This window comes from Oncorhynchus tshawytscha, linkage group LG02, assembly GCF_018296145.1.
Source record: "Oncorhynchus tshawytscha isolate Ot180627B linkage group LG02, Otsh_v2.0, whole genome shotgun sequence".
NCBI classification, from domain to species: Eukaryota; Metazoa; Chordata; class Actinopteri; order Salmoniformes; family Salmonidae; genus Oncorhynchus; species Oncorhynchus tshawytscha.
In genome coordinates, this window is record NC_056430.1 from 15,885,344 (window position 1) to 15,908,665 (window position 23,322).

Sequence of the window (23,322 nt, forward strand, 5' to 3'; positions counted from 1 at the left end):
GAAAATATAACTATCAAACCTGCATTACAAAGACCCCACAGCTGAAGGGGTCCTGCTGCATGGTGGGAGTTATTTCCCCTCCTTTCCACTTTATGTCCACCCAGTCATCTTTTCCATGGTAGGATCTTCTCATTTTGAAGTATTCTCTTTTTTATGTAAACATAATGGAAATATGATTAGTTACAGGCAAATGAATACACAAGCCAAATGTGTATGCTGTTTTGCTTATCACTATAATTTAGTAGTAATTTATTAGTAGAGGTAATTTCCTTTATGCCCCATTCTACACACAGCCTAAATTATAGGCACTGAACCATTTACAGGACAATAATAAAAGTAGTGAATAAATGTAAGAAAAAAATATTAAGTCACAGTTTCATCAGTACGTGCTTAAAGAAAGTCATATCACAAAGATCACTGATGTCAGTGCCCAACAAATCTTTGACAATAGAGAATTAATTGTAAGCACCAGAGTGTGTTTGTCAAAATAATATCTGAAAATGTCAGTTGTTGAACATAATACTTCTATTTGCAATAGCAATTTATGATATATGCATTTGAGGAATATTCTATGTACCAAAACTACATGTAGGACGGACATTCCTACATACAGTGTATTTTTTATTTCACCTTTATTCAACCAGGTAAGCCAGTTGAGAACAAGTTCTCCTTTACAACTGCGACTTGGCCAAGATAAAGCAAAGCAGTGTGACACAAACAACAACACAAAGTTACACATGGAATAAACAAACGTACAGTCAATAACACAATAGAAAATAATATATATTCAGTGTGTGCAAATGAGGTAAGATTAGGGAGGTAATGCAATAAATAGGCCGTAGTGGCGAAATAATTACAATTTCTTAAATAAACAGTGGAGTGAGATGTGCAGAAGATGAATGTGCAAGTAGAGATACTGTTTTGCAAAGGAGCAAAACAAATGTAAAAAAAAATATGAATAAAATAAATAACAATATGGGGATGAGGTAGTTGGATGGGCTATTTACAGATGGGCTATTTACAGGTGCAATGATCTGTAAGCTGCTCTGATATCTGATGCTTAAAAATAGTGAGGGTGATATGTGTCTCCAGCTTCAGTGATTTTTCCAGTCGTTGGCAGCAGAGGACTGGAAGGAAAGGCGGCCAGAGCAGGATTTTGCTTTGGGGGAGACCAGTGAAATATACCTGCTAGAGCGCGTGCTACGGGTGGGTGCTGCTATGGTGACCAGTGAGCTGAGATAACTCAAACTCTCCTGTCGGATTTATCTGTAGTTGTGCATGGATTTTATTTACAATTATAAACTGGGTGGTTTGAACTCTGAATACTGATTGGTTGAAAGCCATGATGTACCATGGGAATGAAAAATACGTTTTACTGTTCTAATTATGTTGGTAACCAGTTTATAATAACAATCTCATGAGTTTGGTATATGGCCAATATACCACAGCTAAGGGCTGTTATTTGTGATATATGGCCAATATACCACACCCCCTCAGGCCTTATTGCATTTATCCTTTGCCAAGATAATCCATCCACCTGACAGGTGTGGCATATCAAGAAGCTGATTAAACAGCATGATCATTACACAGGTGCACCTTGTACTGGGGGCAATAAAAGGCTACTCCAAAATGGACAGATACACAACACAATGCCACAGATGTATCAAATTTCGAGGGAGCATGCAATTGGCATGTTGACTTCAGGAATATCCACCAGAGCTGTTGCCAAAGAATTGAATGTTCCGTTCTCTACCATAAGCCATCTCCAGTGTCATTTTATAGAATTTGTCAGTACGTCCAACCGCAGACCACGTGTATGGTGTCATGTGGACGAGCGGTTTGCTGATGTCAATGTTGTGAACAGAGTGCCCCATGGTGGCGGTGGGGTTATGGTATGGGCAGGCATAAGCTACGGACAAGGAACACAATTGCATTTTATTGATGACAATTTGAATGCACAGAGATACTGTGACGAGATCCTGAAGCCCATTGTTGTGCCATTCATCCACTGCCATCACCTCATGTTTCAGCATGATAATGCACGGCCCCATGTTGCAAGGATCTGGACACAATCCCTTGAAGCTGAAAATGTCCCAGTTCTTCCATGGTCTGCATACCCACCAGACGTGTAACCCATTGAGCATGTTTGGAATTCTCTGGATCGAAGTGTACAACAGAGTGTTCCAATTCTTGCCAATATCCAGGAACTTTGCACAGCCATTGAAGAGGAGCGGGACAATATTCCACAGGCCACAATCAACAGCCCAATCTATGCAAAGGAGACGTGTCATGCTGCATTAGACAAATTGTGTACACAAGATACTGACTGGTTTTCCATCCACCTCCCTACCTTTTTTAAAGGTATCTGTGATGAACAGATGCATATCTGTATTCCCAGTCATGTGAAATCCATAGATTAGGGTATAATTGATTTATTTATATGAACTGTAACTATGTCAAATCTTTGAAATTGTTGCCTGTTGCGTATATATTTTTGTTCAGTATATATTCAGAAACGTCAAGTTTTGAAGTTACTATACCTGTGGACCCTGGATATTGTGGACGTGAAATCTTGCGGTTGTGTTCCAGTTTATTTTCAAGAGGGAGGTACAGAGGCGTCGCGGCTAAGGTAAGTTCCCGCCCCATGGGTGTGTCTATGCAGGATACCGGCGAGCGCGCTGTATCCACCTGCCCATGCGTTTCCCCTTCAGTAGCTTACAGAGCCGTGTTGCGTGCGCCGCGTTTCAACTTTAGCAACTACTCCATTTCAAGGAATAACGCTCATTGTGAGAACAACAAAGTGGGATTGTACACAATAGACTGAGAAAAGCGCATAGAGGACACAAATATTGCAAGCTGAGGTGATTAACAAGTTCATTTGGAACCTATATATTTGTTACCAGGGAATCGTGCAGGATGTCCGCTGCTTCATTCGTAGGCTACACTGAGAAGAATAATTGAATAGGATTTTGTTTACTACCTTCTCAATGACTTGTATAACTGGATTCAACATCATTTACACCGGGCAATAATAACCAGGTAGGCACAACTGTAGGCTCCTTTATTTAGCTCTAATGTTTTGATGCATAGGGCCTAAGCTTTTTCAGTCAAATCATGACTCATATGTCCATGTTGAATTATTTATTATTCTAAGAGATTACAATCAAAACACAATGGCTCCAGTAATTGAGTCGACCAATAATTGGTGAATTAGGCCTATTGTCTATAATAATATATACTATTTTAAGTCTACTGATTTAAGTGTAGACAAATAAGAAGCTAATGCTTTGTGTAATCAAATCCAGTTTTAATGGTTTCTTTGTATTGTTAATATTATGATCATGTATTATTTTGTTGCATTGTCCCGGCATGAGGAACAATATAGCCTAAGCTTTCAGTCCCCGTAGTAGACTATCGCATGATATTATCCATAATAAACCCGTTTGGATTCTCTGCCGATTTCTCTGCATTTCAAACTGCTGTGGGAGCTCTTGCATGGTCTTTTGAGCTGCTGTACTTCTCAAGAGCGTCGCAAGAAGCGAGCATTTTATAGCGCTCGAGTTTCTTTATCCAACAGGCTGTAGAAATCTGTGCTGCTATTAGTGGGTGGTTTAAAACAGTCAATAGACTGTTGTTATTCTGTTATAACACAAGCATTTTCCCAGTTAAAGCCAGTCTGAAATGTTAAATGTTGCCTAATTTAACTTAATTTAACTTATTGCACAGACTTCTCAACGGAATAATTAATGTTTAGCAATAACAATGTCGTATCATTTTAAACGCAGTCACGCTTTATTTGGGGAAAATGGCAGGCTATAATTTGGAATTTTACGCTTGGAGGTCTGTCCTAACCTGGAGGGTTGAGGCTCTCATTGGGAACTTGATCCTAAATCCCTTCGTGGCAGCTTGACCTCATACCCTGTTGACCAGCGTTACGAGCAGAACAGTGCCATGCAGGAGGGATTAGATGGCAAAACATGTCTTTGAGTAGCCTTTATGAGCTCCAAACCTCATAAATCGGCCTTAATATTAACAGTATCTCTACTTACGTGGTGTTTTGTTAAATTACCACATTAGGTTAATCATAGGCTTTTATCATGTCACCTTAAACGTCGCACGTTTTATTATTGAAATTACTGTCCATTTTTGGAGATGCCAGTGTGCTGTGCTACGTCTGCGTAAAATATATCCAGATAACATATTTGACAACAGACTCGTTCACTGGGCATAAAAGTAAACCTATATGCGTGTATGAGGTCTTTTTTTTTGCCTGACAGGGCAGCGGTAAGCGGGGCAGACCCGCCAGACCTACGTTTTTTAGGGATGTGGTAACACTTCTTTCTGGTGCTCTTTGCTCTCTGGGGTCTGCGGAGACGCTGGGGAGGAGGGAACTGTGGAGTGGTGGGTTATAGAATGTGACAGCGATGGGGATGTTGCGGGGGTCTCGGGAGTAAAATTAGATTCATGAAGATGCAGAATAGTTGAGGGGGAAACTGTAATTCAATGTGATCGAACGCCGATCTCGTACCGCGCCCCAACAATTTCATCCCTACATTTACGTTCTCTGTTGCTTTGTAGTGGTCTGTACCTGTACCGACTTACCTGGGAGGACAAGACACTGCAGGTCTCATCTGTGATGTATCCCCCCTCTACAACACTTCCCTTTTTATAAGAGGTGTGACAGTGAAAGATGGAATTTGTATGATAAATATCCTCAATATGGATGCATAAACATTCACTTAGTGTTGATAGTTACAACATGCAACACTTTTTTTCGTGAAAAATGGCAAAAAATCAAATCAAATCAAATCAAATCAAGAACCCTAACCCAGAACCCTAACCCAGAAGGAGTTAGTAGGTCCAGTGTGTTGCAGGTGTGAGTATGGGGTGTGGTACAGAGCTGATCATTCTCTCCCCCCCCCAGCTTCCTGGACTGTTTCTCCTCTGTTTCTGGAAGCGGAGGGACCATGCTGTGGGACAAACTATGGTGGCTGTCCACCTTGCTGGCCCTGCCGGCCGAAGCATTGCCCACACTGCCCATTGAGCCCCTCTCTGCCCCTCGGGTTTTCCTCTCCTTCAAAGGTAAGCCACTCACACTTTCAGATATCTCAAATAGTTTGTGTGGTTCTCTGTGACTGAAAACAGGTGGATAGAATGTCCTTGTATGTGAGCTCTTGTGGTTGCTTCTAGGTTTTTATTTTCACAGTTCCTCCTAGCTTTGTCTGCTCTTGGTGAAATGTAGGGTTTAGGGGGACTAGACTGCCGTTATAGCCAGCTATGCGCTTATTTTGGCACACCATGGTGTCAGTCAGAGCCCATCCCTCTCTCTCTCTGGCTGAAACCTGATTATCTGTTGAGAGAGGGGGCGATGAGACAGATGAGGAGAGGTGCTGTTTGTTCCTACTGTTCAGAGGCCAGAGAGCACATCTTCATTAAACAGACTGACTGACTGACTACCACAGTCCTCCAACAGGGCTTTGCCTGCCCTCAGCTCCCCTCTAGAATCAAGTTGGATTTAACACTTGGCCGTGTCCACATTTAGAGGGCCCAGCGTATTATGAATGCCTTTCAATGTCACATGAGGCCCTGTCTGTGTTTTGAACTGTACCTTCAAAATGGTTCTTTATGCACATCATCTCTAATGTCTTGTAGACCTAATTGCTGTGTCTATTTACAGGTGTAGGGGCTTACTTTGATCACCCTGTTGTAGGGAATTGAAGGGAATGTAAAACTTGTCGTGTATTTCAGGTATAAAAAGGCTTCTGAAGTTTTTAATCTCCACTTTGAAAATCTTCCCTTATGAAAAATGTATCAACCCTTACAAAAATGTATTAATTATAATCCACTTATTTCACATTTCCTGTTGCTGCAGGATTATTTTCCTGCTGTAGCAAATGGCCTCAAACTAATATCCTGCATCTGTAGGCTAATCGTTAGGTGAACCCTGGGTTGGAGCTCAAAGGAGCAGAGGACTCGCAAAGCCTCCAGATGTCTTTAAATCCTCATCACCTCACATGGGGACAGAGAGGAGATTCTGCACTTTTTCTTTTTGTCTGCAAGTATATAGAATTGGGCAACCTGAGTGTCTCTCTCTCTCTCTCTCTCTCTCTCTCTCTCTCTCTCTCTCTCTCTCTCTCTCTCTCTCTCTCTCTCTCCCCCTCTCTCTCACTCTCTCATTCTCTCCCTCCTCTCTCATTCTCTCTCTCTCTCTCTCTCTCTCTCTCTCTTTTTTTTTTGCTTACCTGTCTGTTCTCACTCTCTAATCAAGTTTGTTTTCACAATCACACTGCTCCAAATTGGTAATTTCTTTCCCATTTCCTTTCAATTAGTTCCTTTTTTGTTTTTAATTGGTTTTTGAGAGACCTATATGCTTGATAGAGCATCTTTACTTTGTTGGTGACTAGAATTGAACATGAGCTGCACATTTTCTAATTGTGTCATTTTGGCTCACGCTGAGGGGAATTGCTTTTAAATGTGCCCATATTGATTCCTTTATGGACCTTGGTGAGCCAATTGTTTTGTTACACATTTTAAAAAGCATATCCATGGGGTCAAGATTCCTTGGAGCTTGCCATGGGTGCTTAGCTGAATTTTAACAAGTGTATATCTAACCTCTTAAAAATGCAACTAATCTCTTTCTAGCCATCCAACTGTTTTTATACAAGCTTTTTGATTTCGACACTCCAAGCTTTACATAACCTCTTACACCTACTATTTCATGATGGCAATCTCTGTCTATTGAAGCAGTTGTGGTACAGTACATTGTGGACTGTGTTGCCTAAATGTGAATCCTAACCTGTGGCATCATTGTTACTTCTGGCTAATACCGCCAGTGTGGTCTGGTGGTCCAAAAGTATTCTCTAATCCGGTTGGTCTATTGTCAAACACTGAGGTTGAAGCCTTCCCCTCCAGTTTCAATGTCAGACTTGTAGACAGTTTGTTCTAAATACATTTTTTTCGCATACTGTTTTGTGTTATTATATGTCATAATCTTGGATGAGTTGTAGTTGCTGTCGACCACCTGCTGGTCATCAGTGGGGTTAGACTTGGGCCAGTCCTTTCTGCTGAGGACTCAGACTGTCAGACGGCTTAACTAAAGCTAGTTCAGGAGTTTGTTTAGTATGTCTGGCATTATTGATTGCTTTGAAGCTGCATGCGGGTGCCTTGCAACACAGACACACACAGATTTAACTGTGTGTATAAACATAAAAGCACAGATATGGCATGCACCTGTCACGGACCAGGATGTCTTGCTCCCAGGCAGACTAAATAACTTTTTTGCCCGCTTTGAGGACAATACAGTGCCACTGACACGGCCTGCAACGAAAACATGCGGTCTCTCCTTCACTGCAGCCGAAGTGAGTAAGACATTTAAACGTGTTAACCCTCGCAAGGCTGCAGGCCCAGACGGCATCCCCAGCCGCGCCCTCAGAGCATGCGCAGACCAGCTGGCCGGTGTGTTTACGGACATATTCAACCAATCCCTATACCAGTCTGCTGTTCCCACATGCTTCAAGAGGGCCACCATTGTTCCTGTTCCCAAGAAAGCTAAGGTAACTGAGCTAAACGACTACCGCCCCGTAGCACTCACATCCGTCATCATGAAGTGCTTTGAGAGACTAGTCAAGGACCATATAACCTCCACCCTACCTGACACCCTTGACCCACTCCAATTTGCTTACCGCCCAAATAGGTCCACAGACGATGCAATCTCAACCACACTGCACACTGCCCTAACCCATCTGGACAAGAGGAATACCTATGTGAGAATGCTGTTCATCGACTACAGCTCGGCATTCAACACCATAGTACCCTCCAAGCTCGTCATCAAGCTCGAGACCCTGGGTCTCGACCCCGCCCTGTGCAACTGGGTACTGGACTTCCTGACGGGCCGCCCCCAGGTGGTGAGGGTAGGCAACAACATCTCCTCCCCGCTGATCCTCAACACTGGGGCCCCACAAGGGTGCGTTCTGAGCCCTCTCCTGTACTCCCTGTTCACCCACGACTGCGTGGCCACGCACGCCTCCAACTCAATCATCAAGTTTGCGGACGACACAACAGTGGTAGGCTTGATTACCAACAACGACGAGACGGCCTACAGGGAGGAGGTGAGGGCCCTCGGAGTGTGGTGTCAGGAAAATAACCTCACACTCAACGTCAACAAAACTAAGGAGATGATTGTGGACTTCAGGAAACAGCAGAGGGAACACCCCCATCCACATCGATGGAACAGTAGTGGAGAGGGTAGCAAGTTTTAAGTTCCTCGGCATACACATCACAGACAAACTGAATTGGTCCACTCACACAGACAGCATCGTGAGGAAGGCGCAGCAGCGCCTCTTCAACCTCAGGAGGCTGAAGAAATTCGGCTTGTCACCAAAAGCACTCACAAACTTCTACAGATGCACAATCGAGAGCATCCTGGCGGGCTGTATCACCACCTGGTATGGCAACTGCACCGCCCTCAACCGTAAGGCTCTCCAGAGGGTAGTGAGGTCTGCACAATGCATCACCGGGGGCAAACTACCTGCCCTCCAGGACACCTACACCACCCGATGCTACAGGAAGGCCATAAAGATCATCAAGGACATCAACCACCCGAGCCACTGCCTGTTCACCCCGCTGTCATCCAGAAGGCGAGGTCAGTACAGGTGCATCAAAGCTGGGACCGAGAGACTGAAAAACAGCTTCTATCTCAAGGCCATCAGACTGTTAAACAGCCACCTCTAACATTGAGTGGCTACTGCCAACACACTGTCAATGACACTGACTCTACTCCAGCCACTTTAATCATGGGAATTGATGGGAAATGATGTAAATATATCACTAGCCACTTTAAACAATGCTACCTTATATAATGTTACTTACCCTACATTATTCATCTCATATGCATACGTAGATACTGTACTCTATATCATCGACTGCATCCTTATGTAATACATGTATCACTAGCCACTTTAACTATGCCACTTGGTTTACATACTCATCTCATATGTATATACTGTACTCGATATCATCTACTGTATCTTGCCTATGCTGCTCTGTACCATCACTCATTCATATATCCTTATGTACATATTCTTTATCCCCTTACACTGTGTATAAGACAGTAGTTTTTTTGGAATTGTTAGTTAGATTACTTGTTCGTTATTACTGCATTGTCGGAACTAGAAGCACAAGCATTTCGCTAAACTCGCATTAACATCTGCTAACCATGTGTATGTGACAAATAAAATTTGATTTGATTTGATTTGAAACATCAACACATGGAGTAAAGGGCAGGGGCCATTAGAGATAATTTATTTCCTTTGATTGAGGACTTGAGTTCATGTAGTCTCCTGCTACATGGAGAGGAAAGATGGATGTGTCCATCAGTCAACTCACTCAGGGAACTTACGCTACAGAGTATCTCACAGAGACCTTGGTCTGCCAGACTGATGCATCACATGCATGTGTAGGAGGCCGTTTTCAGTTAATGCTACTACACTGGTTGAATCCATATTCAAGTCATATTAGTTCACATTGCCATTTACTGTCTCCTTTTCACAGCTCAAAATTCAGGTTCTATTTTCATAGAAATGTTTTAAATCTCTTATCTTCTGTTGTTTTTTTCCTGAGCGGAGACAGAAAAGCTTTCTGCTACATGAGTGAAAGCGTGAAGGATTGACATGCTAAAGGATGGCCCGGGGGGAGAGGGGAGAGACACGTCACATGCTAGGTAGCCATCACATAACTCCATTGTGACATGACAGCACATTCCCTATGATTATTTCCCAGCACAATGGTTAAGAAAAGACACAAAGCAAAATGCTCTCTCGGGAATTGTTGCCCATGTTGTTTAAAATGTAGTTTTCTATCATTCTGAGCTATAAATTGTTATATCATATTTATTTTTTCAACTGACATTTTCAGTTTTGCTTGATTCAGATTTGTTTGTTGTTGAGTAAAGGTCCCAGATCTGTCTATAGTTTCTGTTGAATGTTGTCCATAATATCAGTCCACCTACCTTATCTTCAATTATTGAATTGAAGTAGCTTAAGTCCCTATCAGCACTGAGCTCTCTATGTAAGTTTATATCAGTTGTCTGTAGTATATAGTGAGGTCTATAAAAGCAGCCAGTGAGGGGGTCAGAGGCGGTGCAGGGCTGTGAGTTATCACTCGTGATAAGGGAAGAGTAAACAGCAACTGAGAGTAAAGGAATGTCCACTCAGGACTCGTAAGCATCGATCATCTCTCAGACTGCTTTAGTAGTATGAGATGAATGGTGACGAAAACAGACATACACACCATTTACACCTATTGAATACACTAAAGCACTGTTGAACACAATGCTCCCAGTTAGTCACACACGCAAAAATACACTTACATGCTCGCATACATGTTAAACGCCTTTTCTAAATGCTTATCGCAGGCTGGTTAGCAAACACATGTTAAGGTTATGAAGATAAAGTGGGCGCTTAGGTTTTCAAAGAACAGAAAGTGTGGTAGACATATAGACACCCTGAAGAAGGCACAGTTATGCTGAAACGTTGGTGTTTTTTTATCCAATAAGTTACTGGGAGGTTATACTAATGGAGTGTGTGACATTCTTTGTTTTTCTAGCTTCCAGTTTATTCTCTGTTAGTCAGCACCTCGACACTACATCATGTCCTCCGGGGGAGCTCCAGTTCATGCTTTTTATTAGACACACTTTCTCCGGTTTTTGGTTGGGTGTTTTTCTTTTGGGGTCAGTGGTAATAGTGGATGGTGGACGTTGTAATACAATGTTACAAACACAAACAAAGCACCACCGTTGTGTTCCTTATTAAGGGTACCCATTGCCATCTTCATTTGTAAAGAGCTAATAGGACTGACTGGTTTCAGCCTCTGAGAGAAGAACTCTTATATTTGTCCTCCAACAAGCTCTATAATCACGTGCTATTTCAAGGTGTGGGGCTCCTCAGGGGTCATGACCCCAAAACAGGAGCCAGTCACACTAACTGCACTACCCCCCCCCACACACACACACACACCTTGGGAGAATGGGAGCATATTAGCTAGTAATAGCTCGTTGCGCTAATCTTCAGTCACATTCGAAAGTGTTTAACGTTGTTTTCCTTTTGCCTTTGGTCCAGGGTGAAACACCTGGAAACAGAGTTGGTGGTGAGTGAGGGAGGGGGGGGAAATAGAACACTCTAAATGGGGGTGAAAATGCACGGCCAGACAGTCATATAATTGGACTATTTCTCAAACAGAATCTCAAGGTTATTTCAACTTCCCCTGGCTTCTCTCTTTCTCTATCATGTAACTTAATGGTTAAGTGATTATCACAGTAGCACAAAGAGCTCAGTGTTAGCTCACCTCTCCTGTCTGTGCTCTCAGGGTGGAATATATTAGCACACAGATCAGCTCTGGCTATATTTCTGCTTCCCTATTATGTGAATTATGCTACTACTCACAGTGAACTTCACTTAGACTTCACTCAGTGTCTCTCTACGGCTCTACGATTACAATAGCCCAGGTTTCTTAGATTAGAGAAAGAAATGTGGGCGGACATGCAGACATGTCTACTGTGGCTGGGAAGAGAGGAAAGCCTATTCATGGTTAAATGCCTTGCTGGAGGTGCTCTCTCAGCTTTCCGCCTGGCTGTGGTTGGTTACTATACTGTACGGGTTGTCTGAAACCCTTGCTGACATGTCTACTGAAAGGGAGAGCATTATGGCAGTCTATTTGTGCGCAGTCTGTCTGAGAGCCAGCCTTGAGCTGAGCTTTCCACCCCTGTCAGGGCCTAAGAGAGAGAGATGGCCAGCCAAGAAAGAAAGGCAAGAGTGACAGGGGAAAAGGCCACAGTCCGGTCTCCATGTAATGGACACGAGGTGGGAATGTGTGTGTGTGGTCTTTGTGTGGATGAGTGTCTGTGAGTGTGAGAGTGAAACGGAGACAGTTAGATGCACATGTCCAGACTGGCAGAGTAGATCTCCATCCATGTCTCTTCCAGGCTCCTAGGTTCCTATTTAGTTGGGTCCATTGTGACACTAGAGCCAGAGCTAAGTGCCCCAGCCTTACCAGAACAGAGGCCCATGGCAATCAATGATCTGCTGGAATCTTGTCCACAGCTAACCTGTCAAGAGACAGTCTCAGGGTGACTATGCCCACTGCTTTCCTACGTTTTTCTGGGCAGAACAAAACCTTCCCTGGGCTCCAGACAGACAGACAGACAGACAGACAGACAGACAGACAGACAGACAGACAGACAGACAGACAGACAGACAGACAGACAGACAGACAGACAGACAGACAGACAGACAGACAGACAGACAGACAGACAGACAGACAGACAGACAACAGACAGACAGACAGACAGACAGACAGACAGACAGACAGACAGACAGACAGACAGACAGACAGACAGACAGACACAGACAGACAGACAGACAGACAGACAGACAGACAGACAGACAGACAGACAGACAGACAGACAGACAGACAGACAGACAGACAGACAGACAGACAGACAGACAGACAGACAGACAGACAGACAGACAGACAGACAGACAGACAGACAGACAGACAGACAGACAGACAGACAGACAGACAGACAGACAGACAGACACAGAGAGAGAGAGAGAGAGAGAGAGGGAGAGAGAGATGGTTTCAGAGTGTAACACTCCCAATAAGACCAGAACCAAAACATGTAAGGTACAAGGGTTATTGCTCGCCAATCAGTTAGGATATACTGTATCCATTGGCTGGTTCAACTGTTTAAAACAATGGTTCACTGAAGATGACAAGAAGCTTTGTCAAGGTATAATAATCACTGGGGAGACCGTGTCTGGGTCTCCAGGTATGTATGCTACTTGGAATTACTCACAGTTAATTTTCAGAGCAGGTAGAGGCGGCTGCTATTTGTCTAAGTGCTCATTTGGTCTTAAAGTTCATTCTGATTCCATGACATTAAACCATTGAACAGGGACAGGCAAGATGTGACAGAATGAAAACAGAACACATTTGCAGTCTTTTTATATCCTGATGATTTGCATAATTACTTATTAATGGTAACACTCCCACCTCCAGAAGACAGATTCACCAAACCCATCTGACACAGAGAGCCACTGCTGTTAGGTAAGGATAGAGAGTGCTATGTCAGACACACTATGTAAGTAAGAGGCAGCGGACGCTCTGTAGCTAGTACATCAGTGTGAAAGGCCCCTGCCTGCCGTCCTCTCCTCTCCCTGCTCAAACTGTGCTATTTCGTCCCCTTACTCTGCACAGATATATGCCATGTCATCTCTAATCTGCATCCCACCTCCCTCCCTCCCTATCGCTCGCTCCGCTCTGCCAGCTGTGCATGTACACAGCGTTTATAATAGATGTCCAGGATAGCAAATGTTTAATACATATAAGCAGCATGTTTTCGGAATGGGCTCAGACAAGCCAAGTCAAGTGCAGTGAGTGCGGTCAGTCCCTGTGTCACGTGGGTCACGACGGGTGCTCTGATATTTTAGTTCAACGACAGCATGTAGTGAGTCTGTGCTTGTCCGCTTATCTATACGTTTGGGGTGGTGAATGGAGTTCTTTAGGTTGGCTTTTTTCTGCTGAACATTTTTCAAAGACCTGAGATATAAAGGCAGTCATAGCGTGAAGGGGAGCTACTAGTCTGCAGTCCATGCTGACCATGCTGACCATCGCTGACCAAGCTGACCAAGCTGACCATGCTGACCATGCTGACCATCGCTGACCATCGCTGACCATGCTGACCATCGCTGACCATGCTGACCAAGTTGACCATGCTGACCATCGCTGACCAAGCTGACCAAGCTGACCATGCTGACCAAGCTGACCAAGCTGACCATGCTGACCATCGCTGACCAAGCTGACCAAGCTGACCATGTTGACCATGTTGACCATGCTGACCATGTTGAACATGCTAACCATGTTGTCCATGCTGATGATCGCTGACCAAGCTGAACATCACTGACCATCGCTGACCATCGCTGACCATCACTGACCTTGCTGACCATCACTGACCATCACTGACCATCACTGACCATGCTGACCATCACTGACCATGCTGACCATGCTGACCATCACTGACCATCACTGATCATGCTGACCATCACTGACCATCACTGATCATGCTGACCATCACTGACCATCGCTGACCATCACTGACCATCACTGACCATGCTGACCATCACTGACCATCACTGATCATGCTGACCATCACTGACCATCACTGACCATGACTGACCATCACTGACCATGCTGACCATCACTGACCATGCTGACACATATTTACTGTCTAGACCAGTCGCTCCTTTACTCTGTGACTGTCTTTTTAACTCTCGGGTCTTTGAAAAATTGCTTCAACAGAATTATATTCAGTGGCTGTGGCACGCAAGCCTGCAGCAAACATTATTACCTTGGCTGTGTCTCTCTCTCTAGAGATGGTGATGGGGGGGGGGGGCGTATGCATCCCAGCAACCTCTGCTCTGCAGGAGTCGTGCTGTCAGACTGATTATTCGAGGAGGGAAAACAGAAGGTGACAGCTTGAGCTCTAAATATAGTGTCTGTCTCTGTTTCTCTCTATATCCTCCTCCTCCTCTCCTCCTCGCACCCTCTCTTGTTGCTTGTTGGTAAGGGGTTGGCAGAGGCAGGGAGGGGAGGCAGAGGCAGGGAGGGGAGGCAGAGGCAGGGAGGGGAGGAAGAAGAGGGGAGGGGAGGAAGAAGAGGGGAGGCAGGGGGAGGGAGGAGTGGGGATTACCTAGCACAGCATGGGCACCCTGTTTTAGCACGCTTCAAAGGGGAAAGGGAGATGGCCGAAAGGTGGTGGTGGTGGTGGTGGGGGGTAGGCCTCTCAGGGCGGAAGGGTTTGACATACCAGCTCTGTCACAGCGTCACCGTCACGGTAACTAGGATCACAGGCCCGAGGGAAAATAGAGCGTGTTAAATCTCCTCTGTTCTGTGTGGTTTTATGTCAGCCCTGTTGCATAATGATGAATCTGACTGCTGCTATAGTACTACCGTATAGCTATGATCCCTGTCTCTCCCCTCAAAGTGATGTCATGGATTTTAACAGAAAGACGTGAAGCACTTCAAGACTATTCTTCTCAATCAAAGGGAATGAACAGCAAATGAAAAGCAGGCAGGCTGATGCTGTTTATACCCGTGTGAGCAGAGTATTTCATGACAGCAGGCGACAGTGATCAGACAGAGCCCATAACTAAGTATTTCATTAATCATGCTGCAATCACTCTCCATAGAGTTATAAAGACATACCATCCAAATTAAATCAGAATCACTGCGTTTTTATTATTCTTGATCTGTGGTTTGGGATAGCCAGGCCTTTTAATTAGAGTCAGAGCTGTTCCTGTGTACAGGAAAAGGACAGATTCCCTCATCTCAGGGATCAGCTCATCAGCCTGTCTAACTTAGCCCGGTCTATGGACAGGCTGCAGAATGGAATGGGCACTGAGGTGGCATGACATGGAAAGGGCACTGTTGAACCGGATGGATGGGAAAGAGACATTGTGGTGTGGAGTGAAGTTAAAATGGAGAGAGAGAGAAGAGGAAAGAGTCTTCCTGTCAGTCACTTATAGAACTCTCCTACACACACCACGCTCTCCCATGTTCTCCTCCTTCTCACAGCCTTCTTTACTCTTATAGTACCCTCCTACACACACCACGCTCTCCCATGTTCTCCTCCTTCTCACAGCCTTCTTTACTCTTATAGTACCCTCCTACACACACCACGCTCTCTCATGTTCTCCTCCTTCTCACAGCCTTCTTTACTCTTATAGTACTCTCCTACACACACCACGCTCTCTCATGTTCTCCTCCCCATGTTCTTCCTTCACAGCCTTCTTTACTCTTATAGTACTCTCCTACACACACCACGCTCTCCCATGTTCTCCTCCTTCTCACAGCCTTCTTTACTCTTATAGTACTCTCCTACACACACCACGCTCTCCCATGTTCTCCTCCTTCTCACAGCCTTCTTTACTCTTATAGTACTCTCCTACACACACCACGCTCTCTCATGTTCTCCTCCTTCTCACAGCCTTCTTTACTCTTATAGTACTCTCCTACACACACCACGCTCTCCCATGTTCTCCTCCTTCTCACAGCCTTCTTTACTCTTATAGTACTCTCCTACACACACCACGCTCTCCCATGTTCTCCTCCTTCTCACAGCCTTCTTTACTCTTATAGTACCCTCCTACACACACCACGCTCTCTCATGTTCTCCTCCTTCTCACAGCCTTCTTTACTCTTATAGTACTCTCCTACACACACCACGCTCTCTCATGTTCTCCTCCTTCTCACAGCCTTCTTTACTCTTATAGTACTCTCCTACACACACCACACTCTCCCATGTTCTCCTCCTTCTCACAGCCTTCTTTACTCTTATAGTACTCTCCTACACACTCCTCCTTCTCACAGCCTTCTTTACGCTCTCCCATGTTCTCCTCCTTCTCACAGCCTTCTTTACTCTTATAGTACCCTCCTACACACACCACGCTCTCTCATGTTCTCCTCCTTCTCACAGCCTTCTTTACTCTTATAGTACTCTCCTACACACACCACACTCTCCCTGTTCTCCTCCTTCTCACAGCCTTCTTTACTCTTATAGTACTCTCCTACACACACCATGCTCTCCCTGTTCTCCTCATTCTCACAGCCTTCTTTACTCTTATAGTACTCTCCTACACACACCACGCTCTCCCTGTTCTCCTCCTTCTCACAGCCTTCTTTACTCTTATAGTACCCTCCTACACACACCACGCTCTCTCATGTTCTCCTCCTTCTCACAGCCTTCTTTACTCTTATAGTACTCTCCTACACACACCACGCTCTCTCATGTTCTCCTCCTTCTCACAGCCTTCTTTACTCTTATAGTACTCTCCTACACACACCACGCTCTCCCATGTTCTCCTCCTTCTCACAGCCTTCTTTACTCTTATAGTACTCTCCTACACACACCACGCTCTCCCATGTTCTCCTCCTTCTCACAGCCTTCTTTACTCTTATAGTACTCTCCTCCTACACACACCACGCTCTCTCATGTTCTCCTCCTTCTCACAGCCTTCTTTACTCTTATAGTACTCTCCTACACACACCACGCTCTCTCATGTTCTCCTCCTTCTCACAGCCTTCTTTACTCTTATAGTACTCTCCTACACACACCACGCTCTCCCATGTTCTCCTCCTTCTCACAGCCTTCTTTACTCTTATAGTACTCTCCTACACACACCACGCTCTCCCATGTTCTCCTCCTTCTCACAGCCTTCTTTACTCTTATAGTACTCTCCTACACACACCACGCTCTCCCATGTTCTCCTCCTTCTCACAGCCTTCTTTACTCTTATAGTACCCTCCTACACACACCACGCTCTCCCATGTTCTCCTCCTTCTCACAGCCTTCTTTACTCTTATAGTACTCTCCTACACACGGCAGGGTAGCCTAGTGGTTAGAGCGTTGGACTAGTAACCGGAAGGTTGCAAGTTCAAACCTCCGAGCTGACATGGTACGAATCTGTCGTTCTGCCCCTGAACAGGCAGTTAACCCACTGTTCTTAGGCTGTCATTGAAAATAAGAATTTGTTCTTAACTGACTTGCCTAGTAAAATAAAATATAAAAAAAACACACACCACTCTTACTCTCATAGTACTCTCCTACACACACCACACTCTCCCTGTTCTCTGTACTCTGTTCTCTTTATTTCAACCAAGTTTGATATAACCTTTCAACAGTTTTTCCCTCCCCATTACTTTTATGCTCCCTAGTAAGCATGTAAGGTAACAAGCCTGATGTTTTAAGATAACTGCTTTATGTACCCTTATGAATTTGACTATCTATGCATGTGTGCATCTGTGGAATTATGTTTTGATTAGAATTCTGGCAACCATGAAAACACCAGATCGGATAAAGCTTTTCTGATTTTCCCACAGTGCAGTTTTTTGTTTTCCCTATACATGAAATGCTTTTTCAGAATGCAAAATCACATGTAGACCATAGTCTTCTTCACATGGGGCCACTTTGGCATGCTTGATAAATGGCCCTTCTGTTTCACACTCTCTGCTGTGCAAAGGGTTTCAACGCTCAGCAGGGGTGTGAGACTACCGGTCTCTGATGGATTTGTGTGTGTGTGTGTGTGTGTGTCTTGGTGTCTGCTGCGGCCTTTTTATCCAATCGAAATATGACAGAGGGGATAAAAATAGGCTTTAGCCACAGTAGTAGATGCAGCGATGTTCTCGTCTCATTTTTCTAGGCCCTTCAAAACAGGACCCAAGGAGCGCTGAACATTCAGACATCCTCACTGTCCATGTTAGGACGTGTTTTGTTTTCACATGCAATTGACCATTGACTACAGGCATCAATGATCTTCTGACTATTGTTCCTTATGAATGTAAGAAACTCCTTCGTGAACCCTTGCAGATCCTTTGCTTCTAATGAAAAAGTATGGAGGCAGAGGCTGTAGAGTAATAGAGTAAAGCCCCTGCTACTGAGACAGTGGTGGAAAGGTGTGGGATGGAGGATAAGGGGAGCATTGCAGATGAAAGTCACAGAGATAGATGATAATGGATTTTTAAAGAAGTGTTTCTCTTAAGATTCAAAGTGACAGAGGAGGATGACTTCTTGAATATTAATCTCTTCAAGTGTGTGTGTGTGTGTGTGTGTGTGTGTGTGTGTGTGTGTGTGTGTGTGTGTGTGTGTGTGTGTGTGTGTGTGTGTGTGTGTGTGTGTGTGTGTGTGTGTGTGTGTGTGTGTGTGTGTGTGTGTGTGTGGAAACCGCAACAGAGCCCATGTTTGGAGGTGGAGTGTGACAGTGACAGTTCTTTGGCTTCGTTGCCATAGCAGCATGGCTGTTACTACCTGCCACTTGTCCACTCAAACAAACCGAACTGATTTCAAATTACTCTCTTCAGAGGGGAAATTAATGCAATCTCTGGATTGGTCTTATTTCCCCTGGTGTGTGTTGTCGTGTCTGCACACAGATGGAGTCTGAAATGAACAAGGATAAAGGTCTGCTAGTTAAGATAAATGGGAACTTTAAAAGTGGATTTTGGGAGACAATTTCACCTTCATACCAATTCAATATTGGGGATGTGATTGAGGTTGTGGTTGGTGTGTGTAGGCTTTGTGTCTGTCTGTTTGAGAAAGAGAAGGAGAAAGACAGAGAGAGAGGGAGAGGGAGAGGAGAAAGTGGAAGAGTAGATTCCTCAAGGACACAAACCCCATGGGCCCTCCAGATGTGACCCCATGTGTGTGTGGGAGTTCTCTGGGGGTTAGCGGTCAAGGCTTGACCCCAGGGCTGAAATTAAGGGGATGGCAGTGATGGGGGGTCAAGGGTGCCTCTCTCTTGCCCTGCTGGTCCTGTTTAGCCAGTCAGACATAATTTATTACTATCTGTCTGTCAGGGCTAGGTTCTGTTATCATGATGCTGCTGAGACATGGCCATCGCATATACAAACACAGACAGACAGAGTTTGGACAGGAGGGAGACAGAGACAGGCACCTGGCATAGGGAGAACAGCTGACTGGCTATCTTAATAGAGATACTGGTTATGTCTGGGGAGTAGGGAGGACAGCTGACTGGCTATCTTATTAGAGATACTGGTTATGTCTGGGCAGTAGGGAGGACAGCTGACTGGCTATCTTATTAGAGATACTGGTTATGTCTGGGGAGTAGGGAGGACAGCTGACTGGCTATCTTATTAGAGATACTGGTTATGTCTGGGCAGCAGGGAGGACAGCTGACTGGCTATCTTATTAGAGATACTGGTTATGTCTGGGGAGTAGGGAGGACAGCTGACTGGCTATCTTATTAGAGATACTGGTTATGTCTGGGGAGTAGGGAGGACAGCTGACTGGCTATCTTATTAGAGATACTGGTTATGTCTGGGGAGTAGGGAGGACAGCTGACTGGCTATCTTATTAGAGATACTGGTTATGTCTGGGCAGTAGGGAGGACAGCTGACTGGCTATCTTATTAGAGATACTGCTTATGTCTGGGGAGTAGGGAGGACAGCTAGGGTTGCAAAGCTACTGGTAATTTACCAAAGTAATTTAGGTAATTAACAGAAAATCTATGGCAATCTATTGTGACTTTGGTCATTTATACTTCAATAACAAACAAAAAAGATGTCATATATAGTAAGGGTATTCAACTCTTACTCCACGAGGTCCAGAGCCAGCTGGTTTTCTGTTCTACCTAATAATTAAATGCACCCACCTGGTGTCCCAGGTCTAAGTCAGTCTCTGATTAGAGGGTTAGAATTTAAAATAGCGGTGGAACTGGCTTCGGGGTCCAGAGTTGAATATGAGGGATACGTACAGTTGAAGTCAGAAGTTTACATACACCTAGGTTGGAGTCATTAAAAGTCATGTTTCAACCACTCCACACATTTCTTGTTAACAAACTATAGTTTTGGCAAGTCAGTCTACTTTGTGCATGACACAAGTAATTTTTCCAACAATTGTTTACAGACAGATTATTTAACTTATAATTCACTGTATTACAATTCCAGTGGGTCAGAAGTTTACATACACTAAGTTGACTGTGCCTTTAAACAGCTTGAAAAATTCCAGAAAATTATGTCATGGCTTTAGAAGCTTCTGATAGGCTAATTGACATAATATGAGTCAATTGGAGGTGTACTTGTGGATGTATTTCAAGGCCTACCTTCAAAATCAGTGCCTCTTTGCTTGACATCATGGAAAATCAAAAGAAATCAGCCAAGACCTCAGAAAAAAAGTGTAGACCTCCACAAGTCTGGTTCATCCTTGGGAGCAATTTCCAAACGCCTGAAGGTACCACGTTCATCTGTACAAACAATAGTATGCAAGTATAAACACCATGGGACCACGCAACCATCATACCGCTCAGGAAGGAGACACGTTCTGTCTCCTAGAGATGATCGTACTTTGGTGCGTAAGGTGGAAATCAATCCCAGAACAACAGCAAAGGACCTTGTGAAGATGCTGGAGGAAACAGGTACAAAAGTATCTATATTCACAGTAAAACGAGTCCTATATATCGACATAACCTGAAAGGCCGCTCAGCAAGGAAGAAGCCACTGCTCAAAAACCACCATAAAGCCAGACTATGGTTTGCAACTGCACATGGGGACAAAGATCGTACTTTTTGGAGAAATGTCCCCTGGTCTGATGAAACAAAAATAGAACTGTTTGGCCATAATGACCATCATTTTGTTTGGGGGCATCGTGTTGTGGGGGTTCTTTGCTGCAGGAGGGACTAGTGCACTTCACAAAATAAGTTCAAGTTAAAGCTTGGTCGCAAATGGGTCTTCCAAATGGACAATGACCCCAAGCATACTTCCAAAGTTGTGGCAAAATGGCTTAAGGACAGCAAAGTCTAGGTATTGGCTTGGCCATCACAAAGCCCTGACTTCAATCCAATAGAACATTTGTGGGCAGAACTGTAAAAGTGTGTGCGAGCAAGGAGGCCTACAAACGTGACTCGGTTACACCAGCTCTGTCAGGAGGAATGGGCCAACTTTTTTACTAGGATTAAAAGTCAGGAATCGTGAAAAACAGATTAAATGTATTTGGCTAAGGTGTATGTAAACTTCCGACTTCAAGTGTATATCGTATTAACTGTCCATAAGTGGGAGGGGGCTGAGGAAAGGTACAAGGGTAGTTAGTTATGGACCTAAAGAGCCCAACAGTAGAGGTGCCATAATACCCATAAAACCTAGCGGTCAAACAGGGAAATGGTTCCAATCGTTTTTCCACCATACATTTTTCCCATAGTTGATTTTAGAAACACTTCAAATAAGGTCTGTGTTTTGTGTAGACTTACCCTGGCGTGACGCTTTGATAACAGTCAATTTCTCTCAGACAAGGTGACTTATCAATATATTTGTCTCTATTTACTCACAGATACTAAAATGTTAATTAGCATCAAAGTAGACATCATGCAAGACTACAAATCCCTGCAAGCTCCTGCACGTCATCTCTAGTTGACACCTTTGCTGACAATTATTGTGTCAATTTAAAACTTGCACAAGACAGTTCACAGAATTTTACATTTAAAGAAATGTTGCCAATTTATTCATTACTACATTTAGCTAATATTAGATAGTTAATCCAGAGATTCTTACCTTTGCCTCTATTCGGCAGTCTCATCCAGATCATCATAGCATTTGTAGTTATTTTTGATCGCCATATTAGGAGCTAATTGGCATTTAATTTGGGGGGGATAGAGCCGAATATAATGATAAAAGTCACCTTGTCCTAGAGAGATTTACACGGTTATCAAAGTCATGCCAGGGTAAGCCTACACTAAACACAGCCCTTATTTAAGTGTTTCAAAAAAAAAAACTATGGGAAAATTTATGGTGGAAAAACAATTGGAACTATTTCCCTTTTTGACCTCAAGATGTTATGGGTATTATGACTCATACTATGGTACTCTATTGTTGGTGGGGAGGAGGGAGAGCCTTTTCTCTTCCCATCCCAGTGATGTACTTTAAATGTGGAGTGACTAATCACCAGAGACTGAGCTAGCCTGGCTCTGCTCTCCTCCTTGTGGTGAGACTTAGCGGGACATGATGAACTGATGGACTGGACTTGTCTCTGGAAGAGAGAGAGAGAGAATTCATCTGGGAAGACACAAGGGGTGAGAGGAGATGGTGCTGGAGAGAGAGGGTGAGAGGGAGAAAGAGTGAAAGAAAGAAAGAAAGAAAGAAAGAGAAAGGGAGAGAGAGGGTGAGAGGGAGAAAGAAAGAAAGAAAGAAAGAAAGAAAGAAAGAAAGAAAGAAAGAAAGAAAGAAAGAAAGAAAGAAAGAAAGAAAGAAAGAAAGAAAGAAAGAAAGAGAGAAAGAAAGAAAGAAATGGAGTAAGGAAGTGTTTCAGGCAAGGCGTGGGAGACTAAAAGGGAGTGAGGGAGAGAGTAGGTGATGGGTTGAACCTGGAGGGAGGGATTGGAGAGGGCTGGCTATTCCACTACTAATGGATGGAGGGGCATCAGTGTCAGGCCTCTTATCTTAGAAAGGTCATGGCTGGCTAGATGGAAGGATGGATAGATGGTGGGATGAGGAGGAGGAGGAGAGGAGCGTGGGAGCTGGAGGCGTACTCAGAACAGATTGTCTCTCTGTTTCTTATTAGCTGTCTCTGAGTGTTGGTTGACATGGTTTAGCTCATGGTGGTTGAGTGCTGGGACACCTTCATGCCAATGCCCTGACAGTAACCTCATGCCTTCTCCTCTACTGTTAGATCCTATCTGAACATCAACATACCCCTGACTTTCTTTACACTTTTGAATTGTCATTCAAATTGTGTTAAACCAACTGTTTCAGATCACTTGGCACGTGAGC

General features: G+C 44.2%; 1 protein-coding gene across 4 annotated transcripts in view; it reads left to right on the forward strand.

Moving 5' to 3' along the window:
• Positions 1-2,719: 2,719 nt before the first annotated feature.
• LOC112220915 (semaphorin-3F-like) overlaps positions 2,720-23,322 on the forward strand; it is a 106,821-nt gene continuing 86,218 nt past the window's right edge. For all 4 annotated transcript variants that reach the window (XM_024382890.2, XM_024382897.2, XM_024382904.2 and 1 more), the window contains exons 1-2: positions 2,720-3,039; positions 4,925-5,082. In XM_024382890.2, the coding sequence (XP_024238658.2) occupies positions 4,968-5,082 (115 nt within the window). In that variant the 5' untranslated portion in view covers positions 2,720-3,039; positions 4,925-4,967. The remainder of the gene's footprint in view (positions 3,040-4,924; positions 5,083-23,322) is intronic.